Source organism: Homalodisca vitripennis, chromosome 6 (genome assembly GCF_021130785.1).
Source record: "Homalodisca vitripennis isolate AUS2020 chromosome 6, UT_GWSS_2.1, whole genome shotgun sequence".
Lineage (NCBI taxonomy): Eukaryota > Metazoa > Arthropoda > Insecta > Hemiptera > Cicadellidae > Homalodisca > Homalodisca vitripennis.
In genome coordinates, this window is record NC_060212.1 from 106,320,413 (window position 1) to 106,337,620 (window position 17,208).

The 17,208-nt window shown below is 33.2% G+C and overlaps 1 protein-coding gene across 2 annotated transcripts in view; it reads right to left on the reverse strand.

Annotated features, from left to right (window-relative positions):
- The window catches only part of LOC124364679 (ral guanine nucleotide dissociation stimulator-like 1), a 78,294-nt gene that overhangs the window by 14,519 nt on the left and 46,567 nt on the right, over positions 1-17,208 (reverse strand). For both annotated transcript variants that reach the window (XM_046820345.1, XM_046820344.1), the window contains exons 3-8: positions 12,352-12,548; positions 10,754-10,816; positions 7,448-7,629; positions 6,227-6,351; positions 2,546-2,758; positions 221-331 (exon numbers count right to left, since the gene is read on the reverse strand). In XM_046820345.1, coding sequence (XP_046676301.1) covers positions 221-331; positions 2,546-2,758; positions 6,227-6,351; positions 7,448-7,629; positions 10,754-10,816; positions 12,352-12,548 — 891 coding nt within the window. The remainder of the gene's footprint in view (positions 1-220; positions 332-2,545; positions 2,759-6,226; positions 6,352-7,447; positions 7,630-10,753; positions 10,817-12,351; positions 12,549-17,208) is intronic.

The window sequence follows — 17,208 nt, forward strand, 5'->3', positions numbered from 1 at the left end:
TACAATTAATAATTTGTTGTATTATTATACTATAAGCCAAATTAATTATGATAGTATTTGACTAAATAACAAGCATAAAAACTATACAAAAAGCGCTAAATGAATCTGAATTCAGAATTAAGAAAAAAATGTCAGAATGAATAAAAAGATTGAAATTAAATACTTTTTGAATCAGCCCATCTCTAATTATTACAGATGTAACCAAATGTAACCAACTAACCTTCTCTTTTGGTAAGCACTGCCAAGTCTTTTGTAATCTATATACAGGATTGGACTGGAGACCTGAGATGATGGCCTTCAATGAAGAGAAGTTTTTCAGCACCCTCAGTTCCTGTAATATACAATCACTTCCAGTTACCAAACAACAGAAACACAATTTTTTTTAAACGAAGTACTAGTTTTTACACGTTCGATGCTATGGCTGCACAATTGCGCTGACATATCACCAAGACTTGTTGCGAGCACACTTGCACATCTCGTACAGCACATCAATTTTTCCCACCATTTTTACAGCTAAAGGTTAGTGTTTTTGAGATTATAGTTATTACAATTGTTTGTAAAGTGTCAAGCTGTGCCATTGTGTGCTTTGTTCATAATAAGTTATTATTTACAGTTGGGGCAAAAACCTAAAACAATAACAAAGGGTGCAGCACATGGGGAAAGCCTATACATATTTGGGAGTTGTAAGTGTGTATATGGACTGATGAAAAGTTTTTAGTATATATCAGGTGATGTGAAATTGACTGATAGCCAAAGCAGATATGTACTATGGAGCTCTTGAATCAATGAAAATATTCACTCACAGAAATTAATTATTGCTACAAGTTTTTATTTGCATAAATTATGTAAAATATTACAAAGAACAAATATACAAAGTAGTTTTACACGTTGGTGTTATAAAGTAATTCAACAGGTAATTTGCTAAATAAAGCACTGCTTCCAAAACTATGTAAAACACGTTAGTACACACTATAAACTTAACATATAGGTGGCTGTTAGAACAAAAGATGCCAACATAATTCAGCACTAGGAATACATATAAATGAACAAACTCAGGCTGTATGATGGGGTATTAAAATGCATTGATCCAGTCAACTGCACCTTGCAGTAACTACAGGATATGAAAAGATTTGGTGTTCTTTTTGGTATAACAGCCAGACTTGTAATAGTACGTAGCAAACTCTTGCTGTTCAGATCATGAAGTTTGGAATTTGGGACCAACATCCCTCTGAAGAACCTCTACCATACACAAGCACATAAATATTTGGTAGATCAAGAATACAGAGCAGGGAGCCACAATTTGCCTGTTGCAAGAGGAGAGGGCACAATAAGAGTAACAACCTCGTTCATCCAGAAAAATTGGGGCTGGGATGACTAGATAAATGAAAATAAACCGTAAAAACACCTAATAAGGAATTTACTTGTTACAAATGTAATAATAAAAGAGTGACAATTTATTATTTTGTACAGAGACAAGAAATAAAACAAAAAAGAAATGTTTACTGTTTCATAAACAGAATGTTTAACTTTAATACACTGATCCCGGAAAGTACAACCATACAGGTATTTCAAGGCTACCATTTCCACTAACGATGTGCCAGATTAAAGCCTAAAATTAACAATCAGTCGGTCTAGCTGCTCTGTAGCAACAGAATGACTCATGACATCTTCTGATTCTTCATTAACAGAATCCTTTTCAATCTTTACTGTTGCTGTTGAAATCAAGCTGCTGATACAATTTCTAAGTCAGCCATCACATGCTATTGTGATGCAATGGCAGATCTTAAATAAATCATTTACATGTTCCAAATTAACGATTAATTTATCGTTGTTTGAATGAATGAGGTTGTAATGTATTCTGTTCCGGAAGCAACCAGTCCCTGTCATATGAGACAAAAAGCCTTCTAAAGAATAAATCGTAACAGGTTTATCTGACCAACGAATTCTAAAGTGTGAAGTAGTGTTACTAGGTTACCGATATATACGAGGAGGTACCCAAAAGTTCTCAGAATAACTCTGCTGTGGGCGGGGCTTGAGCAGTACAAACTTCTGCCGCTAGGTGCCGGTATCACAACTCATCACCATTTAACCAGGCTTGTTCCGAATTTCTGTAGTGACAGTTTTTGCTATTGTTTTGTGCTATTTTCCTTTTATTATGGCAAGTTTGAATGAAAAGCGTGCAGCTGTGAATTGTTGTTTCCTACTGGGTAAAAATGCTGTTGAAACTATTTTAATGTTGAACACATCCTAGGAAGATGCTGGTGTGGGAAAAACTCAAGTGAACAAATGGTCAGTCAGTGGCGTAGTTTAGCGGGTACAACGGTTATCGCAAGATAACCAGATCAAGCAACGTTGAGCGTGGCTGCTGCTTGAATGGGTGACAGCTGAGCGATCCTGTCCTAGCAAGCAGCCCGCCTGCCCGGCTGTTGGGGGTGGTTCAGAAGTCACCTTTAAGCCGTTGGTCCCCAGGTTAAGTGTTAGAGAGGGCTTCTTAGCCCTAACTTCGCCTGGTAAAATAAGGCATCTTTACTTTTTTTTTAATTACCTGAGCAACATCTATCCAAGTGCTGACGAGACGACCTCGCTCGGCCGGCCTGCAGTTGGGGTCCATAAGTACGGTGCTGATCACTCGCAGAGAGACGGCGTTAAACTGGTTCACAGTGGCCAGCACCGTGGCAGCCTCCTGACTTCTGGACTTGTCCCGACGAGACCAGATCCCTCCCAGACACTGGTGGGGTACTAGCTTCTGCAGGAGCCTCTGTTACATCACAATAACATTGAAGTAAGCACAAAGTACTCAAATTACAGAGAAGAGATTGATATTAATCGTAATTTGAGATTAGACCCATCTGAAATATACCCTGATAAAGGCCTATCATTATGTAAAGGATTATCCAGTGGCCAAACAATGTTGCATTTATTAGTTTCATTGTTAATTTTTGCTGTCAGTTTATGTAAACTTATGAAGGATTGGAATACTATATTTCCTGACTCTCACTCTTTCCTGCCTTCTCTTTGATATGATTTTGTTCTCAACCTAAATAACATCATTTTTATTCTGTATATTACTTATGGTATATTATCTTCTTTCTAATCTCAAATTTTAGGTTTTGTTCCTATACGAGAAAAAGTTCAGATTTCAGGTCTCAAAAACGCTATATATATGCACTATATATATATATTGTGATGCACAATATACAGGGTGTATATTATGTCTGGAAACACCCAAATATATCCTTTAATAATTTAAATATAAAATTTGAAACCTCTCTCAATCGTGATAGAGATTGGGCATCTACTTTTTGGAACAATGTTTTGTTATGTCACACCAACGGGGGGACGTCCTGCGAGGGTATCGTGAATATTCTTAATGGAAGCCTATATACCTTGTGATACATAATTTTTAAAGGTAATAGCTTTACTGAATGAATGCCACAAACCGCATCTCAAGGGAATTATTCTATCAAAAAATAGAGCATTTTTAGTATTGAAAATTTACTGGATGTTCAACAATGTAATTTTAACATGGTTCTTGCCACAAAATGTGTTACACTAATTTTTTTAGCATTTTTTTTAAATGTTCAATTAAATAAAACAAAAATTTCATTTTTAAGCTGGTTCTATTAGCACAAATTTGCCAGTTTTTATTACAGTACAATTATGGAAATACTTATGTTATTGATTTCTTATTACAAATAAAAAATAATGTATGCTGTTAGAAAAGTCTTACAACAAAACGTTTTACCTGCATTTGGTGTCAAAGCAATTGTTCGAAATGTGTTCCTTCTACGGTTTGACAATGAGCCAATCTTGTGTAAAATGATTCGACAGAGTTGCCTAACATTTCTTCAGTTATCAAAGCAATCTCCTCTATAATCTGTTTCTTAGGTCTTCCAAATTATGAGGCTTTCTTCTATAAACATTGGATTTTAAATGACCCCATAGGAAATAATCGATTGGTGACAAATCCGGAGATCTTGGAGGCCATTCGATTTCTCCTCTTCGGCCAACTCCATTTATGAGGAAACCTTAAATCCAAAATACTCTCTTACCTGTCTCCCATAATGGGGTGGAGCACCATCCTGCTGAAACCATACATTATCAAAGTATTCTCCTGATGCAATTTGAATAGCTGGGATTATTTCATTTTGGAGCATATTGTAGTAAAGTTCGGCATTTAAAATTTCCATTGATGAAAAAGGGTCCAACAATTTTGTTACCTAAAATTCCACACCATACGTTTCAGTTTTTGTGGTTGCTGTGAATGGGACTCAGTAATCCAATGTGGGTTTTCACTAGCCCAGTAACGGCAATTGTGCCTGTTAACATTGCCATTTAGGAAAAAAGTTGCCTCATCAGAAAATAGTATGTTGGTCAGAAAATCTCTATTGTCATCACATTTGCGCATCACAAGTTCACAAAACTCAACTCTTCTGTCGTAATCATCCTCACTTAACTGTTGGACTAAATGAACTTTAAATGGTTTGTATTTATTAATTTTCAAAATCTTACTCACAGACATAGGGTGCATATCATGTTGCTGTGCAGCTTTTCTGAGCGATGTATGTGGGTCTTCAATAAACGTTTGCAAAACATCTAGTGCATGTTTCTTCATCTGTTGCAGATTGTATCCTACCCCGACTTTGGCCGATTACGTACACTCCCTGTCATTTTCAAAACGCTCAATAGTTTTTGATATTGTTGAAACACTTATGGGATTCCTTTCTGGGAAAGTGTCATTAAACAAATTACAAACTTCCGATAAGATCTTTGACGATCGCCATATCCTCGCATCATCAACAGAGTAATTCGTTCTCTTTCAGACAATTCCATTAAAATGCCAAATAAAAACTGAACTACTGTAATTAGATAACTTGTTGACAGCAATGCTTCAGAGACACTGATTAACTCGACAGGAATGATATGACCTTTGGTCCATTTGTAATTCCCAAGCTTAGACCTGTCTAGTGAAAGCTCCATGCTCAACAAACTGAAACCTGTAGACCAGATGATTAATAAACACAATAATGTTTCTCATAGGCTAGTGGACCTTTGTCTCTTTAAACCTTCCTGCTGACTGGAAAACACCAAGTACAGATTCATAAGTAATCAGAGAAAGTGACTCATAAGTTTTTTAATTCATTGTAATAAAAACTGGTAAATTTGTACTAATGAAAACAACTTAAAAATAAATTGTTTATTTTATTTTAATTGAACATTTAAAAAATGCTAAAAAATTAGTGTAACACATTTTGTGGCAAGAACCATGTTAAAATTGCATTGTTGAACATCAGTAAATTTTCAATACTAAAAATGCTCTATTTTTCTGATAGAATAATTCCTTTGAGATGCGGTTTGTGGCATTCAATTCAGTAAGCTATTACCTTTAAAATTATGTATCACAAGGTATAGGCTTCCATTAAGAATATTCACGATACCCTCGACAGGACGTCCCCCGTTGGTGTGACATAACAAAACATTGTTCCAAAAAGTAGATGCCCAATCTCTATCACGATTGTAAGAGGTTTCAAATTTATATTTAAATTATTAAAGGATATATTTGGGTGTTTCCAGACATAATATACACCCTGTATATATATGTATATGTATATATACAGGGTGTAACATAGGTGTGTATATAATAGGCCATTTAGTTTGCATATCTAATACGAAACCTTTAATAAAATAGTCATTTCTTAACCGATTTTTACAAATGAAGTATCTTTGCAAGGGAAAAGTTATTTAAAAACTCTTTTGTGTCTCATAACATTTCGATAAAAACAGTGGTTTATTAGCTACTTCATAAAAAAATTAAATTGTTGCAATTTTGAAAATATCAATACTGTAGAAACATTTTTTTATGATATGGTATTTTCTAACATGAACCCGTTTATCATGTTTTGTAACAATCAAAGAGATAACAACAAAGATAATATTGTTTTAATTAAAAAAAAAAAATGGCGTATAGCTGGTAAACAAAGTGGGAAATGGAAAAAGGTTTTTTTTTTTATTTTTAGCTTAGAATCACACATAGAATTTGAAAATGCATAGGCAAGCATATAGTTTCTAGTATATTTATACGCTTTTTGATGGGTTGTCTGTAATAATCCAATCATTAATGTCAAAAAATTAATTTTAAACATATAGTAAGTTGATCTCCACTGTGTCTGGTATCAACAAAATTAAATCAACCAATCTCAGAACAAACAATGGCTATAACACTAACCATGTCCATGCGCGTGAGCTGCTCTGCGAAGAGTCGCTCGGGGATGTCCGGGAAGCTGTAGGGAGGTGCGTGTGTGCCATTGGAGTGTAGGTACAATGAGTCAGGCACAAACAGCGGGCAAGATTCTGGAACATTCATTATTTGTTATCAACCTGTATCATTAACATTAACATTAACATTACATCATCAAAGAAAAGATCTGAACAATGCCTGTGCCAGCATGCAAAGTAAGCTAACCTTCTACTTAATATTATGTCTGATATAACATTTTTACCTAAAGCTACTAATGACCATCAACAAAGGAAGAATCGAGGCAAATGGGATGAATGGTGCTGCAACTATAACATATCTTGCAAAATGATCACTGGATTAATACCTTATCCATTTAATTTTAATTGATGTTCATATGTCGAAACAGTTTCTTCTACACTTTATCTTTGGCTCATGAACGTGTAAAAGTGTATGAAAAACAAATAATAGTAACAGTTGTAGACAATCTTGAACTTGTTTCACCTGGCTAGTTAGAACATTACTATAGCAAAAGGTTCAAATAGCCAAAAATTTGCAGCCTTCATGATTATTAATGTCTGCCTTTTAAAGAGCTTGAATTTCTGACTTTGCCTTGCCTCTACATAATTGACGTGATCATGTACTGCAGATAAAAGTGCACTTTAATCCGTGGCAGGAACAACCACCGATATGAGGCAAGAGACAGGGACAACTATCGAGCACAACATAACAGACACTCGCTATCACAGCATCTGCCACAACAAGTTGGCTCCCGGAAAGTATAAAGAACTCCAACAATCAAAATCAACTCAAAACCCCTATAAAACACCTATTGGTGTGTAGTGTGTTCTACTCTGTCGATGAGTTAATGATGAGCTGCTGTGATTTATGAGAGGCATAGGATCTGAAGTTAATGAGAGAGTGCTTGAGTGAATGTTTGGAAATGCAAGTTTGGGTGTTTGTGAATGAATAATGATTTAGTGACGTTTGCGATGCAATGCAAAATTGTGAAAATGAAATAAAATATGATTTGATTTCTGTAGATACTTGTATACTGACAAAGTTCACACAGTTTGTATTAAAGATTTCTTTACAGGAGCTATAAGAGGGAAACTAGATATTCTTACTCGATTGTCGAGTCATCAAATTAATATATAAAAGAAACATTCCTGTCAGGAATAACCCTCATCATGCAGTTAGGTGGTGACTTACCTAGCATCTCATCTTCCCGTGTGAACCGCTCCAGTCGATGCCTGACCTTGAGCTGCAGTTCCGAGTCTGGCAGGTGGGTCTGGGCGAAGTACAGCAGCTGGTAGAGTGTGGCGTGCAGTGGAGGGTCTCGGAAGTCCTCAGGGTACGAGTCCAGCCACACATGGAGTGCCAGCACCAGAGTTCTGTATCAACAGTCCGAATCTTAATTACCAATGTTTCAAAACTTATGAACAACAAAACACTGTTACAAACTAGGTTTTAAAGACTTACTCATAAGTTTTTGTCAAAATATGGATAATTTTTTTCCACAAAATAATATAAATACAACAACAATAACACAATGTTGCTGATAAAAATTATACTTCCTGTTAATTATACCCTCACTTGAGGATTGAAATTCCCTCAAAGAGACAAGAAACACTGCTACCGAAGTAGTGTAAAAATAGTTGTACATGAACACCTTTCACCCACTTAAACAACCAAACTTATTAAGTCCCTTAGGTTTCCAAAATTTGGCTAAAATAGTGCTTCGACTTTGACCTTTTTATTCTATTATCATACTGCTTAATCATAAGGGGAAGAACTAGGAGACCAAACAAAACCACCATTTAAATTTGTTGAATTGGTATTTAAAAACTAGAACTAACCTGTCTAAGACTAATTAATAATAAGAAGTTTTCAAAATTAACTTCACTGAAAGAATTGAGACAAGTACAACAATAATAGTAAATTTAAATATTTCTAGTTGAATACCACTGGTTTTGAAGCTATACTACCAATTCTGCATTTTTGTGTTTGGTAGTTAAAAGGGAAATACAATAAATACTGGCTGGCTAACAATTTTAAGAGCAGTAACCAACTTATGATACATAGTAATTAAACTTATGATATATAATAAATTATCAATCATTATGAAAGTGAAGAATAACACACTTAAAATAACAGTAAAATAACATTACAGAACAATAATAATCTAATGACTGATAGTTGTGAAATTGCTAACTGTTTTAACAATTATTTTGTTAATGTTCCTAATAAACCTAGTTGATTCATTTCAATATATCACCGATGATATTAAGCACCTTTGTTTAACAAATTTTAAACCTTTTATTAACAAAAGTTCCTTATTTTTATTTCCCATTACACTGACAGAACTAAAAAATACAAATTAAGTCTCTCTCGCTGAGTAAAAGTACTGGTGATGAACTGTTATCATCAAGGTTAATATTTAAAATGTCAGAAGAATTGTCTCCTGTACTTCTTAATCTATTTAATTAAAAGTATTAGTTCAGGATGCTTTCCGGATGTGCTTAAGATTGCTACAGTAATACCTATATTTAAAAAAGGAGACAGGCTTTTCGTAGAAAATTATCGTCCAATTTCTTTACTTCCAGTTTTGTCAAAATTATTAGAAAAATTAGTTAAAGTTAGACTCATAAAGTTTTTAGAAATAAATAAATTTTTTTCTAAAGTTCAATTTGGTTTTAGAGAGGACTCAATACAGAGCTGGCTTTGCAGCATTTTTTGAAAGATATAAATAATGGTTTGAATAATATTTCTTGTAACAAAGTGGCTGGTTTATTTTTAGATGTAAGTAAAGCCTTTGATACCGTTAATCATGGGTTGCTGCTAAATAAATTTGAATCTGCTGGTATTCGAGGTGTCCCTTTGAATTGGTTTAAGACATACCTAACTGGTCGACAGCAATTCGTCAAAATAAACAGTAGCACCAGCTGCTTGGAAAGTCTACATTTTGGAGTCCCTCAGGGATCAGTTCTTGGCCTATTTTGTTTTTAATCTTTGTTAATGACTTTTACTCTGGAAATTTCAATGGTAAGGTGACAGCATTTGCTGATGACACAGCATTTTCCTATAGTGCGTTGATGAATTATAATTCAAGGATGCAGAATGACCTAAATAAAATATCTATATGGTTTGCTTGTAATAAATTATCCTTGAATGTATCAAAAACATTATATAATGATTTTTTCTTTGTCCCAATCCGGCAACTTTGGCACAGCCTTAAGAATACATTCAATAAATTGCAGCAAGGATCTGTGTGATTGTGGCGTAATTAATAAATGTAGTCAGATTAAGTATCTGGGTTTGACTCTAGATGAAAACTTATCGTGGAAACCTCATATAGGTTCTCTGAAAAAGTCTCTACGGTCATCACTTAGGGCATTTTTTCATTTGAAATCAGTTTGTCCTCCCTCAGTTATGAGACTGGCTTATTTTTCATTGATTAATTCTAGGCTGGAGTATGGATTGTCATTGTGGGGTAGTTCATATGTTTCAAATTTATCTAGTCTAATAGTCCTTCAGAAAAAATTTATAAGATTGATATGTAATTCTAATATTAGAGAACATTTGTTTCCGCTTTTTTGTTAGAAATTTTATTTTTACCATTAAGATATTTATATGTTTTTAAAGTTTTAGTAATTTTTTTTCATACTAAGTGGTAACAGTGGACCTGTTATTGACAACTCTGGTTATTCTACTAGACTCAGTAATCAACAGTATTTGCGATTGCCTAAACCAAACTGTTCTTTGTTTCAAAAATGTTTTGTGTTTTTTAAGTTATAAGTTTTTTAATTTAATTCCAAGTGAAATTAAAATTAATAGATCTATATTTATTTTTAAAAAGAGGCTGAATGTTTGGTTATTGAGTAGACGTGTTAAAGATATTGAAAATTTATATTTAGTTGTTCAGTAAAAATATTTTGTTCTTATTTTATAAATTGTAAATGTATGTTTTTATATATTGAAGGTGAGTTGGATTTCTCTAATTTAATGTGTGTTAATTTGATGGTTAAGAGTAATTTTAGTTTGTTTATTATTATTTGTTGTATTTTCATATTGTTATTATAGAACTTAAATTAAATTAAGAAGCTGATGATGGCTCCCACCCAAGTGCAAGATTATTTTCTTTTTGGGTTGGTATATTTTTTCTCTGTAATCTGTATATTGTTGTATACTGTATTTACATGTATTTAAAAAAAGAGAAAAAATAAACGCATTTATTATTATTAATTAATCCTCCCGCAGTTGGTGTTTTAATTTTGTCGATATATTGCTTTTCTGTATTAAAAAACAAAAAACACAACTTTCAACAAGATAAATATTTAACTAATTATTATAACTCCTTGATACCACACAGCCTCTGCCTCTTGGGTAGCAAGATCAAAGGTTAAAAAAGACTAAAATTCTGTTTACTACAAAAATGTAGTTTTAGTAAGCTAAGTAATAAATAAATCCCAGCTGCCTGAGTGTGAACTAATTATAATGATATGAAGGTTAACTCACTTTCTATGCTGATCTGAAACCATTTCTGGGAGATCCAGCTCATTATTCGCTAGCTGTTCATACCTGCAAAGAGTCATCATTAATACACAGAGTTTTCAAATATATGCTAATTTATGTATTGCTACATAGAGCAACATAGCTAAAGTTATGGAATACTCTTAATCTTAGAGTTATGGGCCAGGTGTCTTTTAAGTTTTCCAGAAACACTGTACTGACAAATTGATGAACAATTAAAATTGTTAGATAGTTCGAGCTTACTATTGAAAGCCATCATCACTACAAATGTTAAATCAAAACTTACCTATTGGTTAAAATTTTCCTTTTACTAATAATCAGTTTAATATTTCTCAACTGAAGATGGTGATGCTGAAACGATTTTAACAGTATTAGCAATTTTGGCACAGTATGAACCAAAAACTTAAGATCCAACTGTATTGGTGGCCATTATCAACAACCCAATAAGAACAATGTTAAACTAATAACACCTTTACAGCTAAACTTTTACTCGTAGAAGTCTGGCAGATTTCTCATTATAAATATAATATTAATAAGCATCCTAAATGTTCTATATAATCTAAAATTTAAATATTGAAAAGTATTCTTTTTACAAAACAAACTACAAAGCATTTGGTAGTGTTTTAATTTTGTATTTAAAAAATGAGATGGCTCTCATAATGCTATGACCGAAAATTAAAAACAGCGTAAATGTGATTAAAGTTTAAACAATGTTTTTATGATATAAACTCAAGGTTGTTTCACTACAGTTATCTCTTATATTATAGTTTTGGAGTACTGTTAAAATAACTTGTTAAACCTTCAGGTGGTAAAGTAATTGTATATTTAATATTAAATTGTTTGTGCACTTGATAGTTCAGACTTTTTTTTATCCTAACATCAACTATCTAACACAAAGTTAATATACTTTTTTAAATAAACAAATTAAATAGTAAAAAGCAACAAATATTTTTAAAAGTAATTAAATTTTATTATTAAGGCTTGTAGCCAATGAATAAAAAATTATTGCTTTGAAATTACTGCAGGTTTTAACTGTACTCATTACTTTATAGATTAACACTAGTAATATTTATGATCTCATACATTTAAACAAAGATGCCTTATTCATTCTTAAGACTTTACTCTCTATATTAATGTAGTGGTCATCAAGTACAGGCTAGTATAATCTGAACGTAGAACGAGTGATGGTGACAAGTGTAGTCTAGTTATTATACACGGTCAAATGATCATTAGGAATGTTAATTTTAGGTCTTTAACCACAAAAACTAAAGTTTCAAGAGTTTTTCCATATCATTTATACTCGGCCAAATAAAATTGCTACCACAGCTCCAGGGGCTATGTAGGGTTATAAATTCATTAGACTCAGTGTGGTACTCATAGGTATCACTATTGCCAATACTATCATCATATACCATTGGCAACTAATTACATGTAACTGTAAGTTCATCTCAGCAAGTAAAAAAATATTTTTCTCATTTTTCTTCCATTTTTGCCCGGTCGTATATAGGATTTTCAACTTGATCTCTGCTGGAAACTCCTAACTGTGTGGAAAACATCAAGGAAGATGTCTTAGTGGTACACACCTATCTAACAACAGACTCAGGACTTGCTTCGCTGTAGCGAACGTGCGGTAGGTGGCCAGGAACACGTTGATGTAGGTGGACTCGAGTTCGCCGTCGTCCGTCGCTAGGCTCTCCACTAGTCGTTGTAGCGAGCCAGCCTTGATGAAGCGAACCTTCACAGTCTCCCACTCCAGGTGTGATATCTCATCCTCAGAGTCCTGCAACACGTAATAGGCCATTAGTGACTTTTGTGGACAGAGCAAGTGATACTAAAAGTGAGCTTTATAGGAGTAAAGTTTCAAGAGTCACTAGGAACCAGTACTATTAATTAATCATCCATATTTATTATCAGCACTCAGTAATCCAATTATTATTGTTGCTATAATCCGGATATTATTCGAACAACATCACGAACATCAGGCACATCATGTTGTTTCATCTGTAACAATTACGGCAACTCTACCACCGTAATGAATGCATTGGAAAAACTCTCATCAAAGGCCTCAGTACTCCACTTTCAAAATAATTCCTTCCTTTACTGAGCAGAAATCAACATAGCAGTTTGACTAATCATCTCTGATGGTAATTTCCAGACAACATATGTACAGGATGGCATTTTTTAACGAGGATTCCACATTACAAGAAGAAACGATGATACATATTATATCGGAGTGCAAGGCACTGAGGGCAAAGAGAATCCGTGGTGCTCACTTGTCACACTCTGTTAAGGGAGAAATCAGTATCAGCAAGGCAACTGTAGATAAACCGCTCGCAAAAAAACCTGCACAGAAGCAAATATCAGAGCAGCCACATGCAGGAGGGACCTCCCTCCAGTGGTGGGGAGTGGGACAAGCATCTCCTCGTGTCTGTTTTATCAGCTGTGTGGAACGTGTCTCACTCGCGCAGTTTTGTTTACAAAGTAGCTACTTATCTATTCTATAATTATATAGTATTTCTGAGTGTAGGCCTATACAAGCATAGAATATTAATTGAACAGACTAATGTAGCCATAGACGTATCCAGGGAGCTTGCGTTTTGGTGTGAGGTTTGCTAAGTGGCAGTGGTCAGGTCAGGGGAGAGAGCAAGCGGGCGATTGCCGAGCAGTGATGGTGATACTGGGAGAGGTCGGCATCACAGCGGCGGAGGGGTATTTACCTCACCCTGCGTGAACTAAAATCGCTCAGTGTCTTTTTGTAAGCAGTTTACCTATAGGAGACTTGTCTTGTCCAGTTTCTATTCAAATACATCTACTAGTTAGTATACACATGTTATATTTTAGCCTGTATTAGCACAACAAAATAATAATGTGACTTCATCAATTGTATTATTAATTTTGTGACCATTGACGGTACAACATTTAATATATTGATATCTTTATAATTACTTCAATAATTTACTTCATATTCATATCTAAGTTTTAAATATTGACATATGTACATATCAATATTTGCTTGTTTAGCAAGTATGAAACAATTGTGCGATTATACATTTAGGAACAGTTTAAATAATTGTACAACTAGGAATAATCACTTGGTTGATTTTTTTAATGTAACAGACGTCATTACAATTATTGATAGTTATTATTTGTCATTACACTAAACGTCATGGCAGTAACTGCATTTAAGTAAATATGTTTAACTTTCGTGCCTTGCAAGTGAGAGATTCAGGTTCGAGTTTTAGCAGCACGAGTACTTTTATTGTTCATTAAACTGTATTATTATTAGACTATTAAGACATTATTAATTAATACTATTGCCACTTTACATGTAATGAATATAATTATTAATATAAAACAAAGATTTTGTGATGGTTCTTTTGTTAAATAGTATAAGGCTTCTTTAATAGAAATTTGAGTTCTTTAGGTTTTTGAGGGGATTTGCCTCTTCTTTTTTTTAATATAATATGTATTTACTTTGTGTATTGTTAGTATTGATCAAATAATTTTGTCATTTTTTAATTTATTATTGAAGACATACAATGGATACTTCTATACTCAAAGGCGGTAATTAGAAAATACTTTATTTATACAAATGACAGCTTTCTTGTTAAACAACAGAATACATGAGATTACAAGTCTATGATAAATTGGTGATGATTTTAACAGTCAAAGCATGTTCTAATCTGACAAGCCTCTCTCGGAGGTGGCCAAACTTTTCACAGTGCACTGTTTTTGCCAAAGCTAAAGCTCGTGTGGTACACGCAACTAATGAGCTAAGACCGGTCAAGTCACTTGTAGCTAAAGAGTTGAGTCCCGCACACAAGGGATTGTAGCTTCAAAGGCATGCCTCAGTCTTGTTAACCAACCTTTGACAAGCACACATTTCTTGTTACACTGCTTTTACATGGTATACTTTTAGTAATCTTCCTTTCACTCGTTACAAACATTATTGCACATGACAAAAAAATACAGTAAGTGACAATGTACCTCTCTGTCTATCATGTTCTTTTTATACAATGAACAATTTGACTGATTATATCATATACAATTTTCCATGCAGATTTTTCCCTTAAAATTTTTATTTAATGTTTGATTTTATACTGAACCTTACAGTTCAATTTACCACAAAAACATTAGAGTTAAATGCAATATATTTTAACTATTGCAAGATTTTTAAACTCACAACAGTACAAATTCGCATTTTACCTATAAAAGTGATATCAATTTAATGTAATTTTCCCATTGACATATATTCTTGACTTAATTTTTTTCCAAAAATATATCACACGGTTAAAATTATAAATTAAATTAAGGAGCTACATACAATTTATTTAAGCATAAATATTTTATCTGAATAAGTTTCTTCTAACTTGTAATTATGTCTAACTTTAAAAAAATTACTATTACTATATAATTTCCTATTTTAATTGTTCAGTTATTGAGCATATACTACAATTGACAACTGATAAAATAATAACCCAGCTTTCACAAGTACTGTAGAGTAAAATCAACTAAAAAACCAAATTGAATAAGTACAAATATCTTACATACCAATTTTAATTCTGGAAAAACTCAATGCTAACAGTAAATTATTTTGTAGACTTGTAATTATGCACAACCAATTTTTGACTCTGTAAGAATTTCTTCCCTGTAAGCTTACCATAATTATCAGCATAACACATTTATGCTGGATTCTAAATTCAATTACGCCAGGTAAAAATAGATATATAAGAATGAAAATAAACAATATTTTTATATAAATTAACACCTGAATTGAAAAAGGTTCATTTATTTATATTTCTTAGTCTACTTAAATTTTTTAAATCATTTCTTTCATAATCATAAAAAACAAATGTTTAAAAAAATTCTCATCCATTCTTTAACAGATCTGTGTTATAATACAGAGTTTATAAAATAATAAACCACCGCTCTTTGATGTTCATATACTCGTATAAAGGCTTTCCTGCCATTCTTTTATTAATAACGCACTTAATCTGCAACCCTTTGATCTGCCCACTTGTAAAATGGCAGGAGCTGAGAGTCAATTTAATGAACGAAATTGTGTGGCACGTAAAAATGTTATTCAGTGGCGTCACTAGGGCTTTGGGTGGGGAAATAAATTTTAATAAATTAGATAGGCCTAATTCAATGTAATACATTTAAATGCTGTATTACAAACAAGTTAGATTACTGTTATGTTTTTTTTTTTATTTTAGGTCTCTTGGGAGATTGTATCCCTGTGGTGTACTCTTACTTTGTTTTAGAAAATAATTCAATACTTCATGTAACTATTATGTCGATCATTTTAATTTTAACACTGATTAAAAGTTTCGATATATTTGAGACATATATTCCTCACTTTCAGAAATGTATCACTTACAGAATGTTTATAATAAAATCATGACTATACCATTTAAAACTGTAAAGATAACAAACCAATCTCAAAAGTTAATGTCGTATTATGTTGCACTATTCATAATGGGTGAATATACGAGTAATACATTTCATTTGTTCAATGTTTCCAATTTTACACCACATAAAATTGCTAATATAGGCTAATTATAATCTGGAGATAATTTGTCCCTTTTGGAGAGCTATCTTATCTTTAGTCGACATGGATTAACTTGAAACATTTTCAGTTCACCTTTGTTACATTCACTTTCAGTTACCTCAGAAATGTCTATAAGCATCAAATGTCTTTTGAATTTTTATGAAATTTGTATCTATTTTATTCTCATTGAGTGTTCTAGTAATACATGGGTAAAACCTACAGAGATTTGAAAGCATATACATCTTAAAATGAGACATGTTGGAACACTACAGCCAAACATAAGACAGTAAAATGGGTTGACATTTTAGCATGGTACTTACTGGGCAAAAATCACGATGGTGGCCAATAGTCTTTTGGGAGATTAGTCTCTGAATGTCAGTTGCAGAGAATATTATAAAGATCAAACTATTGAGTAACATCAAGAAAGTTGAGATCATCAGATCGCTCTAATGGTGTTTTGGATATCTGATCCCCCAGCTGTTACCTACGGCACACCCATCGCATGATGGTGGACTAGCCATCACGTCTGTAGGTTTCACCATACGTGGTTTGAAATCTAGCAAGTTGCAAGACTTTTACAAGTCACTACACTGATTTCAAAACGATTGAGAACCGCTTGGACTTAGAACTCTCATCTCCGTGGAAAAAACTATCAACTAAGCATCAGTGATAGATTTGGTGGACTAGAGGTTTTAACAGACAAATAGGCAACTTTAAAATCAAAGAGAGGCCCTATTTCGAAACATCAACAATTAAGATAGACTTAGCTTCTCTTAAAAGTACAAGATCAAGGTTGTATTTAGTCTGTCAATGTTTGAATCAGTACCCTCCAGTAAGAATACGAATTACTATGAGAAGACTGCATTTAAAGTATTTCTTTTTTAGTTTT